At 40.6% G+C, this 17,367-nt stretch overlaps 1 protein-coding gene across 2 annotated transcripts in view; it reads left to right on the forward strand.

Annotated features, from left to right (window-relative positions):
* trpc5a (transient receptor potential cation channel, subfamily C, member 5a) overlaps window positions 1-17,367 on the forward strand; it is a 61,464-nt gene that overhangs the window by 19,782 nt on the left and 24,315 nt on the right. Inside the window, exons 2-3 of one of the 2 annotated variants that reach the window (XM_035431879.1) lie at window positions 10,578-10,995; window positions 16,452-16,973. In XM_035431879.1, coding sequence (XP_035287770.1) covers window positions 10,609-10,995; window positions 16,452-16,973 — 909 coding nt within the window. In that variant the 5' untranslated portion in view covers window positions 10,578-10,608. Of the gene's footprint in view, window positions 1-10,577; window positions 10,996-16,451; window positions 16,974-17,367 lie in introns of those variants that run through there. The other variant, XM_035431880.1, reaches the window with a different exon arrangement.

The following is a 17,367-nucleotide window of genomic DNA, read 5'->3' on the forward strand; positions in this document are numbered from 1 at the left end:
AAAACTGGATAACCCCAAATTGCATGCATTTCTGAAACAACATGTATTCAATAGGAGGGCAATCTCCTTGGCAAAACAGAATGGCATGTGGTCAAGTGATTTCCCTGAACTCTTGGGAGCTGTTAAAAATGTTTTAAAGCATCGTCCAAGTAGAATGTTGCACCACACAACGTTTATAATGGAACGCAGTACCTGAGTAAGGTACAAAGGCGCCGATAACACCCCCCCCCCTCCCCCCTCCCCCCCCGAGCCATGCAAAATGAAACGGGCCACTTGGCATTCTGCCGGGCCGTACCATTCTCGGTGCCTCAAATTATATTTGACATTAGTGGACACGGAGGTAGACATCTCACCAAATACAGCCGCACTGGCACAGGCCGTGGATTTCAGAGAGCTGTGGGTTGGGTGGGGCACAACTGACCTTATTCATGGAACATTGCTTACTTGAAATGACCCATTGATGCAAGAGTGGAGAAATCAGAATGCCTGAAACGTTCAATAAGACCAAACAACCTAAAAATGAATTACAAGCACTGGCTGGACGGACACTTGGCACAAGTCAGAACAATAAATAGCCAATGCATCAAAAAATTCTGAAATGTCCCGTAGAAAAACTGACAATATATTACAACCCCGATGCACTTCAAAGCCACCCTTTTTCGACCAGTGCACAAATTCCCTGAGGCCGTTAGGATTTTTGACCCCAAGCAAGTGAGCATACTTGACAGAAATCTCCCTCTCGACTTGATTATAGTATTTGATGAGAGCTTTTCTGCCCAACTCCTCAATTACAAATTATTTGCACAAAGAACAGCGCTGCAATGACACCAGGGGAGCTGCAGGACAGAGATAATACAATCTTTCCAAATATTGTGAAGAAAAAGAAAAAAACCTGTCTGTTCCAACAAACTCTGTTGATGATAAATAATGTGTGTTCATATGGACAAGTTTATACAAAGCATTGTTAAATAATGACTAAGGATGCTGTAAAAACATTGGCCATGATTAAATTCTGTTGCAAAGATCACACCTTATATTAATCATTTAAGTTTGTCAGTAAAAATCTATTTCCTTTTTTTTAGTTGCCTACCCCTACTACAAACCATTTCATTGTTATGACTACCCTTCTGGTTTGTGCAGGTGACATAGCTGCACGTTTTCATGTGTGTAGGCTACTTCCCACCAATTAGAAAGACTGTGATAGAGCACAGCACTAAAAAATGGCTACTGTCACATGTCTTTGGTTCTAATAACCACTGAATGTATTATAGTATGTGACAGTGTGGACACATTGTTACATAGCAGTTGACCGATCAATGTGGATGACAGGGGAGATGTTATGTGATAATTGTCCAACAATTATCCAAGAAGGATCTACTGGCCTCCTGCTCATGATTAAAATGCAGACGAGACAGCTACTTTGGAAAAAATGTTGACTTCACACATAATGTCTGAAACAAACACAAAGCTTGCATTTTTTAACATAACATTGCCCAGTTAAACCAAGTAAAATGATCAATACCATTGCTCCAATTAATCACCCAGTCATGTCGATTGACATCACATCAACTGATCCAATTCCAGCTCCTTCCAGAAGATGTGTCTCCTTCCATGGCTAGCTCATCCATGAAAATCCATCATACCATGACAAGATCATGGAAAAAAAATAAGTACATATATATTGAGGTTTTCTTGCTTTCCGAAGACTCCAGTCTGATTTAAATAAATTGATATATTAAATATTATACTAGTACCAGAGAGTATAGTAAGCACTGAGAAGCAGTGCTGAAAATGCTAGTTTTAGTATTAGCAAAGGGGTAACATAACTATTGATTTGTAAAAAAGAAAAAAAACATAACTGTGGAGCGCAACAGTATCATAGCTGCATAATACATTGCTATTTACCTCCACAGCACTGCAGTATCATACTTCTACGATGCTTTGCAATTATTACAATACATGCAGTACAATTATACCTCTAAGGCACTGCAGTATTAGAGTACCTGTACCGTACACTACAATTATACCTCAAAGACATGATAACATTATGATATCTCTCCCAAAGAGATATTAAAAATGCCTTCTTGCCACAGCTGAGGTAGCAGGGTTTGGATTAAAATATTATACAGAAACAAGTAGGATTGATCTATTTAAAAAGTGCAAAAATAAAGTAAATCTTAAAAATTTGGTTAATTGTTCTGTGTCCTGTCTAAGTTTGAAATTTTCCATAATTATCTGTTTGATAACTAACTACTTGCAACAACAAAAGCAAGCCCAGTGGTTAATGTCTGTATATGCGTAGGAAGTACAGTAAACAGATAGCTAATACAAAAATATATTAAACTGCCTCACATTATAAACACCTCAGATACATAATGGATGTTGTCTGAATGATGATATGATATTTTGGTTGCACAGGAACTGTAATGGGCACGTGGTTATAGGTTGCAATGAGAAGTAAGCTCCAGGTTGATTTATATTCCTGTGTCCTTCTCCTTGCCTAAATCTTTCCTAAATTTCTCACGTTAATGATGGAACACACAGCAAAAGCCTATTTAAAATAAATATTCGATTTTCACAGCATTTTCAGCATCAGTGTAGTACAATCATCCCTCTAAAACTGTTGTGTGCACTTGGTTGAGATCTAGGTGAACTGTACTTGATTCTAATTTTGAAGGTCCCTGCGACAGTTCTGAAGTCCGCTTACTGTCTGTGCGATCCTTCAAGCGTCTGTGAGTGCTTTCATTTCTTAGAAGAGAGTTAAACGTCGGGAGTCAAAGAGCATTTTTTCATCACTTGCCACCATCTGTTGCAGTAGACCTGCAGACCGGTCGTTTGTCTTATCATATTAGCTGCTGTTTGCAGGTCCAGATGTTGATTTATTAAGATCTGAAATGTATTATTACCTCACATACAGAATAACGTGCCTGTCTGTTTATTCCCTTCGACAAAGGCTGTTCTCGCTCATTAGTCTGTACCCGCACAGAGACGTGTTTTGGGGGAGTGGTTTAGTCACCCGTGTGCAGCCGTACAGACATTTTAGAGAGCGGTTTGGTCTCGGGTCAACAGCAGAGAACACAGAGCGTAAACATGCCGTTCAAGAGCAAAGCGGACCCTGCCGGTGGCGCGTTCATCTTCGGGAAAGGTTCTGTGATGTCGGCACGGTGGTTTTTTTGAGTGTCAGCGTTGTATTGCATGCCTTACAGTACTATGTGTTAAGAGGGAGAGACAGACGGAGCGAACGAGAGAAAGAGAAAGAGGGAAAGAGGGAGAGTTCACTGGAGGGTAGTATCTCAGCTGCCACCACACTGATGTGAGGCTTGTGTGGTTCCACTGTTTCCATGGATACCCCCTTATGCCTTCAGTCATGACTAAGCGCCACCAGAGTAATGTGGGTCTGGTGCAAGCGGGAGGAGAAGATTGAAATAAACAGTTTGAGACATGCTGCAGTAGCTTGCAGAGAGGCACGTTCATCCACCGTTCTTTCTCCGTCTTTATCTTTCTTTTTCTCTCCACCCTCCTTCTCTCTCCTTATCCTCACAACACATTTCCCCCCGCTGTCACCTCAGAACCTGCATCCCAAATTAAAATGAGCTGCACACCACCGACAAAGAGGCACGCTAATTGTGCCATTTATCTTGTTAGCATTTACAGCCCTAATCTTATCTTTCAGCGCTCGCATTTACACCTGGTGAATGCAACAGGTAAATCACATTCAGTGTCTCTTTAATTGGACGCAGTAATAATGCACCAGCAACCAACAGCACAGCTACAAACTAACAATGTATGCAGCCATAATGCACCTGCAGTGCAACCAACAGCACATGCAATCAATGTTCACTGCTCCCAACGTGGAGTTCACACTGTAGATTTTAATTCTGTATTGACATACGTACATTTTGAGTGCTGATATTTCTACTGTGGTGCAGGCTGTTTTCATGGTTGTTACTAAGAAACAAAAGTGTTTGTCGGTAGCTAGCTAGTTATATACATAAAAGTAAAATAGAGATATTTTATATCCAATGATTTTTGTATCTTGGATCTTGGATCTTGAAACTGCCTTTTAGCAGTGGTGCCCAACCCTGTCCCTGGTACTCTACCATTCTGCAGGTTTTCACTCCAACCCTAACACAACCCATCTCATTCAATAGCTAGAGGTCTTGTTGAGCTGCTAATTAGTTAAAACTAGGGAGCCAAATTAGGGTAGAAATGAAAATCTTACAGTACAGCCAATGTGTTTTCTTATTGAATCTACCATTATTGTGTTCACTGATGTCTTATTATCTGTGGGCTATTGCTTGTCACATGATAGAAACAGTCCTTTAAAGATTTCCCTTTCGTTGCCCATCGTACCGTGACCTGAACCCCAGAGATGGGATATCGCAGTCGAAAGGTTTTCTATTTCAGTGGCAGGTTTGTCCCACTGCCAGTGGCAGTTTTATTTTGCAGATGACAAATCTACTGTCGTCTCGCTGAAAACAGTGACTTTCTATTTTGTTCTGTCATTATGATCCACAGTGTGAAAAACACATACAGTCACAGCCTGTGCTTCCCAGCAGTGCATGATGTCATTGCCCATGAGAAGCAAGGCCAATTAATTTCATGTTGGCATAATAACTGTCATATACTGAAATAATTCACTACATTTCTTTCTGTAATAATGTGATATACCAGTGAAAAGTAATACATCTATAATAAATATAATGTTATCAGGTGCGCAGTGACAAAATTAATTGCTTTCTGATCAACTATGCAATAATTCCAACTGATAACATAACATCAATGTAAAAATGTGTAAAATGTCTACCGCCTACTTTTATGGATTTTCTAATGGTTCATTTTTTTAAATACACCATTAGACTGATTATTTAAATTATTTTCCTGCAGAAATGAATGCCTATTACACATTATTATATTAGTTACATCCTTTATAATTTTGAGAACCTATAATGCTCATGCCACTTCACCATTTCATCATGCGCAGTGTGATAATAATGTATTATCTGTCATGAAACATAATTATCTTTGCATGCAACTATAGTATATTGTTTCTGTATGGTACTATGCTGTCATGACACCATATGTAAGTAGTGTGCAGGGTCTACAGAAATGCCTGACTTCATTCGTATCTGAATGCACAGCAGTGCACAGTTACTACATTCTCATATCAATCCTCTTCTTGAAGGTAAACTAAACTATCATCGTGTGTAATTGTTCTGAATTTAACTGCACCATGTACTGCTGGTAGGTTTACTAAAAGCAGTTTTCGATTTTGCAGCCTGCTACACATCTTCCTTGCCATGTCCGGCATCTTAAACACAACCCTGTGAGTCAGCTATGACTCAGCTACTACACTCAGTGTGGTGTTGGGGTCCTCTGGATTTGGGCAGATCTTTCAAGAGCGATAACTTGAAGATTAATGTGTTGTAACTGGTGCATTTATTTCCCCCATATTATTGGAGGACAGGCCAATTTACCATTAAAAATTGATTTTAGCACGAGGTTCTCCTTTAAACAATTATTCCATGGCGGTACATTAATAATCTAAATTAATCATAATTACCACGAGTGAAGCCGCTAAGTATGTGGACTGATTTTGAAGCATATGTGCACTGACACTTTTTATCACTTACTGTTCTGCTCAACTGGATGAACAGACAGTGCACCAAATTAAAATCAAGAGGAAAACTATTGCTACCAAACACTGAGAAATATTTCAAAATGACACTAACTCAAAACAGCAGTGTAAAAATAGGAAAACATAAAAATGAAAAAAGGTGAATAAGAAATATCTATTATGTTGATCCAATACTTATATAGTTTTATTTATGTATTTATTTATTTATGTGAATTTAATCAATATGAGTTAATTTATGTTTTCCTCCTTCATGGACATATACAAATACTTGTCCATTTGAAGAAGCACTTTTTCCACATCAAAATAATTAGACATCTGATTGACCATTTGTGTTGATGTTGAAAGATAATTTTTTTGAAAAAATTGCAGTTGCTTCTCTTTGAGGTTCCTGCTTAGACAGTGAATGCCTTCCCAATGCCTTCTGGGAATGTATGCACCGTACATTACCCACAAAGACCACAAAGTGGACATTATAAGTCAGAAACACTGAATTTGGAAAGCACTGAACATTTTTTTGTTTCATTAGCACAAAAAGAACACAGATCTAAGAAGCAAACACATAATAAAAGAGAACTCTGCAGGCTGTGGTAAGAAGCTGAAACTGGCCTTGTACACATTACCACCCTTCTCACATATATAACACGGATATTATTTTAGGGGGAAGGAAAATAAGAAGTTTGAAAAAGTTATGAAAAATGAATGGAACAAATGGGATTACATGTAAATGATTAAGCAGTTGCCCTGCAATTGATTGACGACCTGTCCAGGGTGAATTCCTGCCTCTTGTCTAATGCACGCTGGGGTGGGCTCCAGCACCCCCCGCGACTCTGACTAGGATAAGTGGGTATAGATCATGGATGAATGATTAAGCAGTCAAATCTTTGTGAGACAAAATTTTATACGTTTCATGATACCTTCTGCATTAATGGGTTACTTGTCCATTCTTGCAAAATGAATTATGCAGAATACCTTGATCTTTAAAATCTGGAGACTTATCCACAACAGTAAATATTCTACCAGGTAGTATTTCGATAATCTCAATTTTTTTTGGATATTGGATAATAATAATTTGGATAATTGTTATTATTATTATTTGTTGCTCAGAAATGATTGCATTTCCAGCATTTCCATATATGATTACGGGTAAGGTGCTGATAAATATGGAATCCTAAATAACGGTATATCACCTGCCTAAGATGTTCTTTTTGTTTTTCACAAAGTGGGATCCCAGAGGTTTTCCTCAGTTTTCCCTTCTGATGTTTTTGACATATGAAATGGTGGTGTTCAGCAAATGGGCTATTGCTGCACTCTGTCTCCAGTAGGCATTTTTCTGGATGTTGTTGACACAACCAAACTCCACTTTGTTGACACTTACCTCGAACTGCATCATGATGTTGACTTGTGCCGACAAGCTTTTGTATAATTAATCCTTCATCGTTTAATTGGCTGTGCACCTGCACTGTTCGTCTGAGAATCTCTGAGATAAGAGAACCTATGTGAAAGGCTTAGGGCTGAAACACCAGTCACATGATTCCCAAGTCACAAGGTCAGGAGTTTTAAGCATGCCAGGCATACATCACAAGATGTCTCCTTTGTCAGTTCTTGTCTGTTGTTCTTGTATTTAACCCCCTGAGTAGTATCTTCATTTCTTCCATTTGGACCATTTTCATCAATACGTTTTACAGATCAAAGATATGGAAATGGAGAGCCACCTTTACGCCTTCACAATGAATATTGTAATAAAAAACAAAATGAAAATAATAGCCCCCATTACCTGTATTGATTTATGCATGATTGTCCTTCTTGACACAGTTAAGTATAGAAACAATGAAATATGAGTAAAAAGAAAACGTAACAACTGAATGTGATAACTACTCTGGCTTGGACATTATTGCATATATATTTCAATTTAATTTAATTTTTTACAAATAATGCTTGCCAAAATCACGCCTTTACTACTGTCAACATTTAAACCTGCTAAACTCTCATTGCAAAAGAAATTTCATGGAGATTTAGGTTATGATTATGAATATGGTATGAGCACCAAGATGTTAAATGAAATTGTTTTAACAATTGAATAAAATTGCTTAGCTTGCTAGCTCTATCCTGCTAGATTCAATCCAAGGCATATCAATGTGCCTGAACAAATGCCTCATAGAAAGCAATGTTAAGAATATACATGCAAAAGTGGGTGCTCTATTAAGAAAGCCTCTAGCGAAAATCATTTCAATCATTTGAATTTCAGTATGATACATTTCTTTAAAGATGGAGGACCAAAACTTGAAACAATTGAAACAATTTCTACATTTAGTTCACATTTTGGATTGTCCATTTCAATAAAACCTTGAGAACTGTATCAAAAAGCAATGCTGGCTAGGCCATGCTGAGAAAATGTAGCTCTTAAAGAAGTGTATGGAAGGTGTTAACACAATTTCAAAAAAGATATGACTTTGTATTGAGCACAATAACAAAAAAAAACATGGGTGAAATGTGTAATCCAATGCGATTTCAGTGTCATTGCGAATTTATTCGTCGGCACTTCCCCATCTTTATGTATTTGAAAATACTAAATATCTAGCAGGCAAGGATCCAGTGAGAAGAATGTAAGAAAATCCAGAGGAGAATCAGTTATATATTAGATTTTTTATAATGGTGCCATGGAATAAATTGTCATAACGCTATCACACTGAGCATAAGTCAACTGACATATGTCATTATGAGCTTCATCTCAAAAGTATGTAATAGTAGTTTAACTCCTCGGGTGCTTTCATTGTATAAAGAAATAATTAATTACCTAAAAAACACAAAACACAAGGCAGCAATTGTTTTTATACATTTGATCACAGTTTCACATTTAGTTGTGTCAGTGTCAGGTTTTTTTCTCATGATGGGAATTTTGGAAATTGTGCCAAAGATTTTCTGTGCAGGTGACCTTTAATCTGCTTTTTCGGATATTTTCTTTTGCAAGTATTGGGTTTTGACATGAGATTAATGTCTTGATATTTGTACACAATAGCAGGTTACTCATGAAACATTTTCATTTATCAGAGAAAAGGTGGATTTTCTAGAGCAAGAAATTATACCACATGGTACATTTAAAACACTAGTAACCTAAGTTATTTTGACTAGCTACTAAGAATGTTAGTCTCAGTAAGTTATGTCACTAATGTTTTTGTCTATGCATGACTCTCAGATGATTAGTGACACAAACTGTAACTTTTGCAAGTTTGAGGCATCTCCTGTCTCAAAATAAATAGATTTTGTTTATTGTTTACCATGTTTACTTGTGTTTGTAATATGTGTATAGTAAAGAAAATTATTATGGAATAATAATGATAACAATAATAATAATAATAATAATAATAATAGTGATTTAATAAACGTAAAAATAAATTCTAGCAAACGTATGTAATACTTTTTATTAAAACATAGCACTGTACATGGCTTGTATTATTTGATTATATTGTACATTATTTGCTTTTCAAAAAATGTGTATATGTTACATAGACATCTATTATGTTGTTGCACTAGAGTTGTCACTTGCATTTTTACTGTGACATAAGGTATGATTGCTAACTCATAGAACCCATTTTTAAAAAATAATTTAAGATGTTTGTGTGAGCTGATGTCATTTACAAATATCAAAATAATTCCTTAATGTCACATTAAAAGCCAGCACCTACCATTGAAAACAAAGAAAATGCCTGAAAAATTACATTTTCCAAAGGTTTCGTCCAGAGCAAAGCTTTTGCCAATACTCGTCGGGATGTATGTGCGCAGAACCATGCATAAATCACTAACAATGAATCTGATTGGCTTAGAATAAAAGCTGTCATGCAACTGTTGATGAATTAGTCAAAACGTTCAACAGCACTATTTGTTTTTTCTTAATTAAAATAAAAAAATGAATGTGGGCTTAATGGATACATTGACCTTACATCATACAAAACAGTTTTTAGACATTGCATTGAAGCTGTTGTATAAAAAGCTAGGTTTAAAAAAAAAATGTTTTTACATTGATCAGAAATGGAATACTCATCTGATGACATAATAGTTGACTGATAAAGAGGTAAATTATTGCGCGGAGGTGCTGTGGATGTGTATATGTGTGTAATTATGTGAAAATGAAAAAGATTTTCAGAAAGAAGCTTCATGCTCTGTAACAAATTTATAATACGTTCACAGTTACCTACTTTTACAAGCTATGCCTTAATTAAGAATGAGTGCAGGGGGCTTTTTATGAAGTCAGGAGGAGGTAGGTGTGTGTGTGTGTGTGTGTGCGTGTGTGTGTGAGGGGGAAAGACCATCTGCAGTGATCTGCATTTCTAATTCAACCACACTAGTCAAAAGACTGTTCATCAGTTTTGCAGGCAGGCAATGAGAGATGGAGAGAGAGAGAGAGAAAGAGTGATGGGGGGGGGGGGGGATTGGGGGGTGTTCTGACCAATTGTGCTAATGAGACCAGCAAAATAACAAGCTTACAGAAACAAACTGCAAACACATCACAAAAACAGGGTCACATAGAGGGGGAGAGGCTGAGCCATGTGTTTCTGCAGTGTCAATAGTCATTGGTGTCCTTAGTGTTATTAGCATTGCACTGCATGATGACTCTTACTGCAAAAAGAAATCAATTCAGTCTCAAGCGTGTAAAAAAAAATTGTATGTTAAAGGAAAATTAACAAATTTGTAGTGCAACAGAAGACACAGTAATAAAGCGATGCTGACTGAAGTTGTGTTCTGCCCTCCTTCCCCCACCCCCCCTATCCACCTCCCTCCTTCCTTTCTCACTCAATCATTGTCTGTTATTTCCACATCACCTCCCTTCTCCTCTCTTACTCTCTACATTCCACCTATTTATTCTTCTGCTCATTCCTGCCTGAACCCCTCATCTCTTCCCTCCCTCCCTCCCTGCCTCCCTGGTGCCTCCTCGCGCCCGCAGCTGGCTCCTGTCCGGTGGGTGATTGGCGCAGATGAATCCGATGGCGCAGCTCTACTACAAGAAGGTGAACTACTCGCCGTACCGCGACCGCATCCCGCTGCAGATCGTGCGGGCGGAGGCGGAGCTCTCGGCCGAGGAGAAGGCCTACCTGACGGCGGTGGAGAAGGGCGACTACGCCGGCGTCAAGCACGCCCTGCAGGAGGCGGAGATCTACTACAACATCAATGTGAACTGCATGGACCCGCTGGGCCGCAGCGCCCTCCTCATCGCCATCGAGAACGAGAACCTGGAGGTGATGGAGCTCCTGCTCAACCACGGCGTCTACGTGGGCGACGCCCTCCTCTACGCCATACGCAAGGAGGTGGTGGGCGCCGTCGAGCTGCTGCTCTCTCACCGCCGCCCCAGCGGAGAGAAGCAGGTGATTACCATAACAACAACAATACATCAACATACGACAACAACATCATTACGCTCATGATCGGAATTCTCACAATCACATTTACCACAGTAATCGGAGCCCTGATTATGATTATACAATTATAATTATTATAATCCTCTGAATCATAATATAGGATTCATATAACCTCGTGAACTTTAAGCGCTTAGCAGCACAATAAAAAGATGCGTGAAGAGGAGAGAAGGGCCATGAAGGAGATTAGTAATACCGTAAAAAATAAGGTCAAAATCTTGCCATGATCTGGCCTCGGGTGCTTCTGCTAAACATGATCTCATGAGGGCCCAATCATCATTATATTCATCCAAAAAAATCTGAATGTATCTTTTTGCTTTAAACAAAAATGGCTGGATATACGGACCGAGAATGGCTCCAGTTATTTGTGTATGGGTATGATGCTGGGCACAGACAGATGAAACCACGTAAAAATAATAATTGTTATCTGAGAAGAGAAAGAACAACGTAAAAAAAATAAAGAGCACGCCATTGTGAAGCACACACATAACCCTGAAGCATTACATTACAGGCATTTAGCAGACGCTCTTATCCAGAGCGACTTACACAACTTTTACATAGCATTTTTTACATTGTATCCATTAATACAGCTGGATATATACTGAAGCAATTTCGGTTAAGTACCTTGCTCAAGGGTACAACGGCAGTGTCCTACCTGGGAATCGAACCTGCGACCTTTCGGTTACAAGCCCAGTTCCTTACCCACTGTGCTACACTCCGAAGCAGCACTGAAACTTCCCACTATCAAATGAAGTGCTATGTGAGAATGTGATAAACTGTCCTATTCAATTTCAAGAGCAGTTTTATTGTACTGACATAAACCTTGGACTCTCAATGATGCAAGATAATTTCCCAATCCGAGTGAGCCAAATTTCAAGGGGCAGTATATCCATGAAATGTTCTTCTGAAAATGCATTGCTATGCAAAAGTTTGGGGCCACCTGGGCCCTGTTCCATGAAGCAGGATTACTTAGTTACCTTGATAACAGCACTGAGTAACACCTTGAACAGGTTTTTTTTTTTTTTTTTTTACTTCAGGCCATATTTGGGAGGTTTATGGGTTTTTCTCAGTGCTGTTATGCAGCTAACTCCTGCTTTGTGAAACAGGGCCCTGGTCAAGATTTAGTTATTTTTAAAGTGTAAGTGTAAAGAATCGCAACCTCTGCAGGGAAGAAATGTAAACATGACATATTTCTGTTACTTTTAATGCACAATTACTTTTACTTGCTAAATTTAACATACTGAAAAAATAAAACTAAATTCAGCATGTGGCAAAAGTTTGGCAACCCTGTCAATCAGTCAGTAACATTTCCTTTGGCAGAAATAAATGCCTCTTGTAGCCAGCTAAGAAATCTTTTTATTCTTACTTCAGGAAATGTTCCCATTCTTTCTTGCAGAACCCTTCTAGTAGAGAAATATTCTGTAGTGTTTTTGTATGCCCTGAATGTTTGAGAACTCCCCACAGGTTTTCAATATTTATTATTTGTTTAGTTTAATCCATTCTTCCTTTCTACTCGCACAATATTTCCTGTGCCACTGGCTGCCACACAACCCCAAAGCATAATAGATCCACCCCCATGCTTTACGGTTGGCAATGTGTTCTTTTCTTCAAACGCTTCTCCTGTTTTTCTACAAATGTATTCTTGCTGGTTGTGGCCAAAGTGTTCCATTTTTGTTCCTTCAGTCCACAGCACTTTGTTCCAAAAAGTCTCTGGCTTATCGAAGTGTTGAGTTGGATACTTCAGAGGTCGACTTTTGTGATGAGCTCACAGGAAAAGTTTCCTTCTGGCAACTCTTCCATGAAGATCATTTTTGTGTAAACAATGCTGCACAGTGGCCTGGTGCACCACTACTATAATGTCAATAAATCGTTCCGCAGGTCATTTGCGATGTGGATTTTGCTTTGCATATGTGACCAGTCTACGAGCAGTTCTGTCTGAGATTTTCTTGGCATTCCAGATCTTGTCTTAACTTCAACAATTCTCCTTAACTTCCATTACTTATTAATGTTTCTGACAGTGGAAATTCCCAGCTGGGAGCATTTAGATATATTTTCATTGCTTTCCTCTGCTCTGTAAGAGTTAATTATCCTTATTTTCAAGTTCCTCGGCAGTCAGCTGCTTTGACAGCCCATGGTTATTGAGAGTAAACAAAACATCCTGAGAGGTCAGAAGGGTATTTAATAGGCTCTTGAATTGCCTTAACCTGGCTTAATTTAAGGCCTAGCGAGTCAATAAAGTTTTGAGACCTTTTGAAGACAAGACTAGGTAAGCCTAGTTGAGCCGAACCCAGGGTACTACCAGGGGGAGCAATCTCTCAGAGAAACTGAAGAGTATGGCTTCATAAATGGCAATGCACCCTTCTTTTCCGACAGGTTCCAGAAGACATTTCCTCCCCATTCAGAGTAAATGAGAGCTGAACTGAGCCATCGATTTTGTCAAATATCATTTAAAAAAAGAAGCCATTGCCCGAAATGTAGCTTCTATTATGCCAAATGGCCGTGCTTGCGCTGAAACAATGTAGTTTGTGTTGGCCCACACACCTGTGAGCAAAGCTTGCTACTTGAAATGATCTTTTGGCATGTAATTGCAATATTGTTGCCAACATTAGCTAGCTAGCTAAAAACATATGTAACTAAATAAAACTTAGTTAAACTGTAACTGAAAGATGTTAGCTTCTTTTGTAGGTATTTTCTTCGGCAAACATTAGCTTCAGCTATCAAATCTCTATCAATTTAACACTTACTTGACTCTTAGCATGATATCACTAATGTAGATATTTATTTTTAAGTTTCTATAGGTCTATTGGAGATATTTGGTGTTTGTGGGATTTTTAAGAGTTCAATTTATTCCTCCATACTTTAAGTAGAAAAAATAAATGCAGGCACTTCTTTGGTTTTAAAATAGATTGTTTAATATAGTAATGTAACTAGTGGGTCTGTTCTCTTGGTACTGATCAACAAAAACCAACAACTGAGGGAGAATGTCAACACTTACACCCTGTTCCTCAAAGGAAACAAAGGACAAAATGGCCATTGCCTTGAATAGAGAACACATCACAGGAAATGGGGGGCATTAGATTTGGGTGGAGGTGGAGTTGGACTGAGATGGGGGTAGAGGATATCACACAAAGGTACTGCATATCAAAGGGAGAGAATCTGACTGGGGAGGTTGACAAGGTTACTGCATTTTGACCCACCCAGTGTAGAAGATGAAACACAGAGGTACTGATCAAAAGAAGTGAATTTGACTGGATTAGGTGGTGGATGAGGTTATCTGTGATTGGCCCACTACAAGGCGAGACACTCCAGCAGGATAAACTGTATTTGGCCCCCATGTCTTCCAACAGATTTCCTTTGAACACGCTGTAAAATTCTTGCACAAAATAACAGTAGGCTTCTTGCATTTAATGGCGGTTTTCAAAAAGTTGTCAGTGCAATCTGCCACCTACTGGACTGGAGTGTGCTCGACACACCGCCACTGATTAATGATCTTCAGACTACTCCTGACTAACTGACCTTATTTTGTTCACCCTAAGCACAGATCTCTTGCATGAAATATGTTCTCAGTTTGGGATTTGTCCATATTGGGCTCCATTCTTCTTGCTTAGCAACAAGCATCCAGCTTCTCAGTCTCTGCTGCTGAAAAGCAATCCCATAGAATGGAAGGGATTGATTTACCTGGATGAAGGACTGTGTTTGGTTTGTGCCACACACAGCCCTTTGCTTTCAAGAGCACAACTTCAGTCACATCAGGCCATAAAATCTTCTTCCACCCGAGTCGGCCACATGGCTTCAGGCAACCTTCAGCCATGACTTAATGTTGGCCTTTCTCAGAGGTAGCTTCTGTCTAGCCACTCTCCCAGAGGCCAAATCTGTGAAGAGCTGATGAGATTGTTGATCTGGGCGGTTTCTCCCCTTTAAGCCAATGAGCTCTGCTGCTCTGTCTGTGTTGTAGCTGCCCTCTTGGTCATTTCTCTGACAATTGCTCTTCTTGTCTGGTTGCTCAGTTTGGTGGGATAACCTAATCTTGGCAATGTCTGGCTTTTGCCACATTTCTTCCATTTTGTTACAAAATGGCCTTAACTGTACTCCCAGGAAGTTTCAAAGCTCAAAGTTTCAACGTTTCCCCTTTCTATGACCTTCTCCTGCTTTTTGCTTCCAAATAACTTCATCTCAAAGTTACACGGGCAGTTTCTTGATCTTTATGACGGTATGATCTGTTCTGCAGTTCCAGTTGTGAGAGCTTACGAAGATGATGACATTTATTGTGCAATCATGCAATTGAACACCGACATGGGTGAACCTTGTTACAATATTTGGTATGATCTTACAGGAAAGTTTTATATACCTAGGCCCCTACAGGTTGTCAACACTATCTAAATTTGTAAGCACAATAAAAAAATAATTAAAATTAAAATGCACACACGTGCGTGCAGTTACACATTCACACATATGTTAGGTATCTGCTGTTTTTCTCTAAGGTAACAGATGGCATAAAAAGTTTCATGAGTTTATAAAATATTCACCTGTCAGATGAGATGGGGGGGGGGGACTGCTGTGGTTACTGAAATCAAACCTTATTTGCTGATTTTGAAATTGAAACCATATTCCTATACCATTAAGTCTAACTTCGTTGTGACTTCTTGTTGAGGTAGATTAGGAATTAATGAAAAGGAAAGGAGGTGCTATTTTAAGATGACGGCGCAGCTTGGATTCGACCCGAGGCTTCTCTGTGTTCAGGTCTTTCAGGTGCCCTAATTGAACGCATCCTCGTCCTACCGCCGTTTGCTCACAGATCAGAGACAGCTCCAGGTACGAGAGCTCCGCAAATCCATCTCCTGCTCCTGAGCGTCTCCGGCGGTTTCTTCACAGATACGAGCAGGGCCGGCAGGCACCTTGGCGTAATTCATTTACGCCGCGGCGGAAAGAGAAAGGAGATGAGAGGCAGATCGGGGCCGCGTTTCTCTTTGAAGTGCGAAGTTTGTAAGGAATTTTTTTAAAACCTCATTGACTTTTCCTTGTTTCGGCTGAGCCCCTCTGCACGTAGCAGCTCTCTGCATTGTGTGGTTCAGGGCCCGTTCTCATTGGCCAGACACACCTGGGAGTAGCAGGAAATGGCTCATGCACAAAACACTGAAATTGTTATTCTTCCCTCATCCCATTGTCTCTTTTTTCCCCTCATCCTTTTGCTTTTTTTCCTTTCCACATATCTCCCTCTCTCTCTCATTGTCCTTCAATATTTTCCCGTCTTTCTCCTCGCCGCTCTCTCTCCCTCTGCCTTCCACTCCTCACCCCATCCCTCATATTTTTTGCTTTCTTTCCTTTCCACCATTGTCCTCTTGCCCTCTATCTCTGGCTCCCTCTCCCCCATCCCTCTGGCTCTACCTCTTTCCCCTCCTTCTCAGGTTCCCTCTCTCATGATGGACAGCCAGTTCTCCGAGTTCACCCCTGACATCACTCCCATCATGCTCGCCGCTCACACCAACAACTATGAGATCATCAAGCTGCTGGTGCAGCGCAAGGTGACCATCCCGCGGCCGCACCAGATCCGCTGCGACTGCGTGGAGTGTGTGTCCAGCTCGGAGGTGGACAGCCTGCGCCACTCTCGCTCCCGCCTCAACATCTACAAGACGCTGGCCAGCCCCTCCCTCATCGCGCTGTCCAGCGAGGACCCCATCCTCACCTCCTTCCGGCTGGGCTGGGAGCTGAAGGAGCTCAGCAAGGTGGAGAACGAGTTCAAGCAGGAGTACGAGGAGCTGTCGCAGCAGTGCAAGCGCTTCGCCAAGGACCTGCTGGACCAGGCGCGCAGCTCCCGCGAGCTGGAGATCATCCTCAATCACCGCGACGACCAGAGCGAAGAGCTGGACCCGCGCGACTGCCACGACCTCGCCAAGCTCAAACTGGCCATCAAGTACCACCAGAAGGAGGTGAGCAGGGGCGGGGCATGGGCAGGGAGTGGGCGGGGCATGGACAGGAACTGGGCGGGGAATGGGTGGGACATGGGCAGGGCATGGGCAGTGAGTGGGAGGGGCATGTGCATGGACAGGGACTGGGCAGGACATGGGCAGGGAGTGGGCAGGGCATGGGCAGAGAGTGGGAGGGGCATGGGCATGGACAGGGACTGGGCAGAACATGGGCAGGGAGTGGGCAGGGCATGGGCAGAGAGTGGGAGGGGCATGGGCATGGACAGGGACTGGGCAGGACATGGGTGGAACATGGCCAGGGAACGGGCGGGGGCATGGACAGACTGACAAACTGAGGACTCTCTAAAGAGAAGATCTGTGCCTTCATTGCATTCAAAAATAACTTCTACACCTGTGC

This window comes from Anguilla anguilla, chromosome 9 (assembly GCF_013347855.1).
Source record: "Anguilla anguilla isolate fAngAng1 chromosome 9, fAngAng1.pri, whole genome shotgun sequence".
In the NCBI taxonomy this organism is placed as follows: Eukaryota; Metazoa; Chordata; class Actinopteri; order Anguilliformes; family Anguillidae; genus Anguilla; species Anguilla anguilla.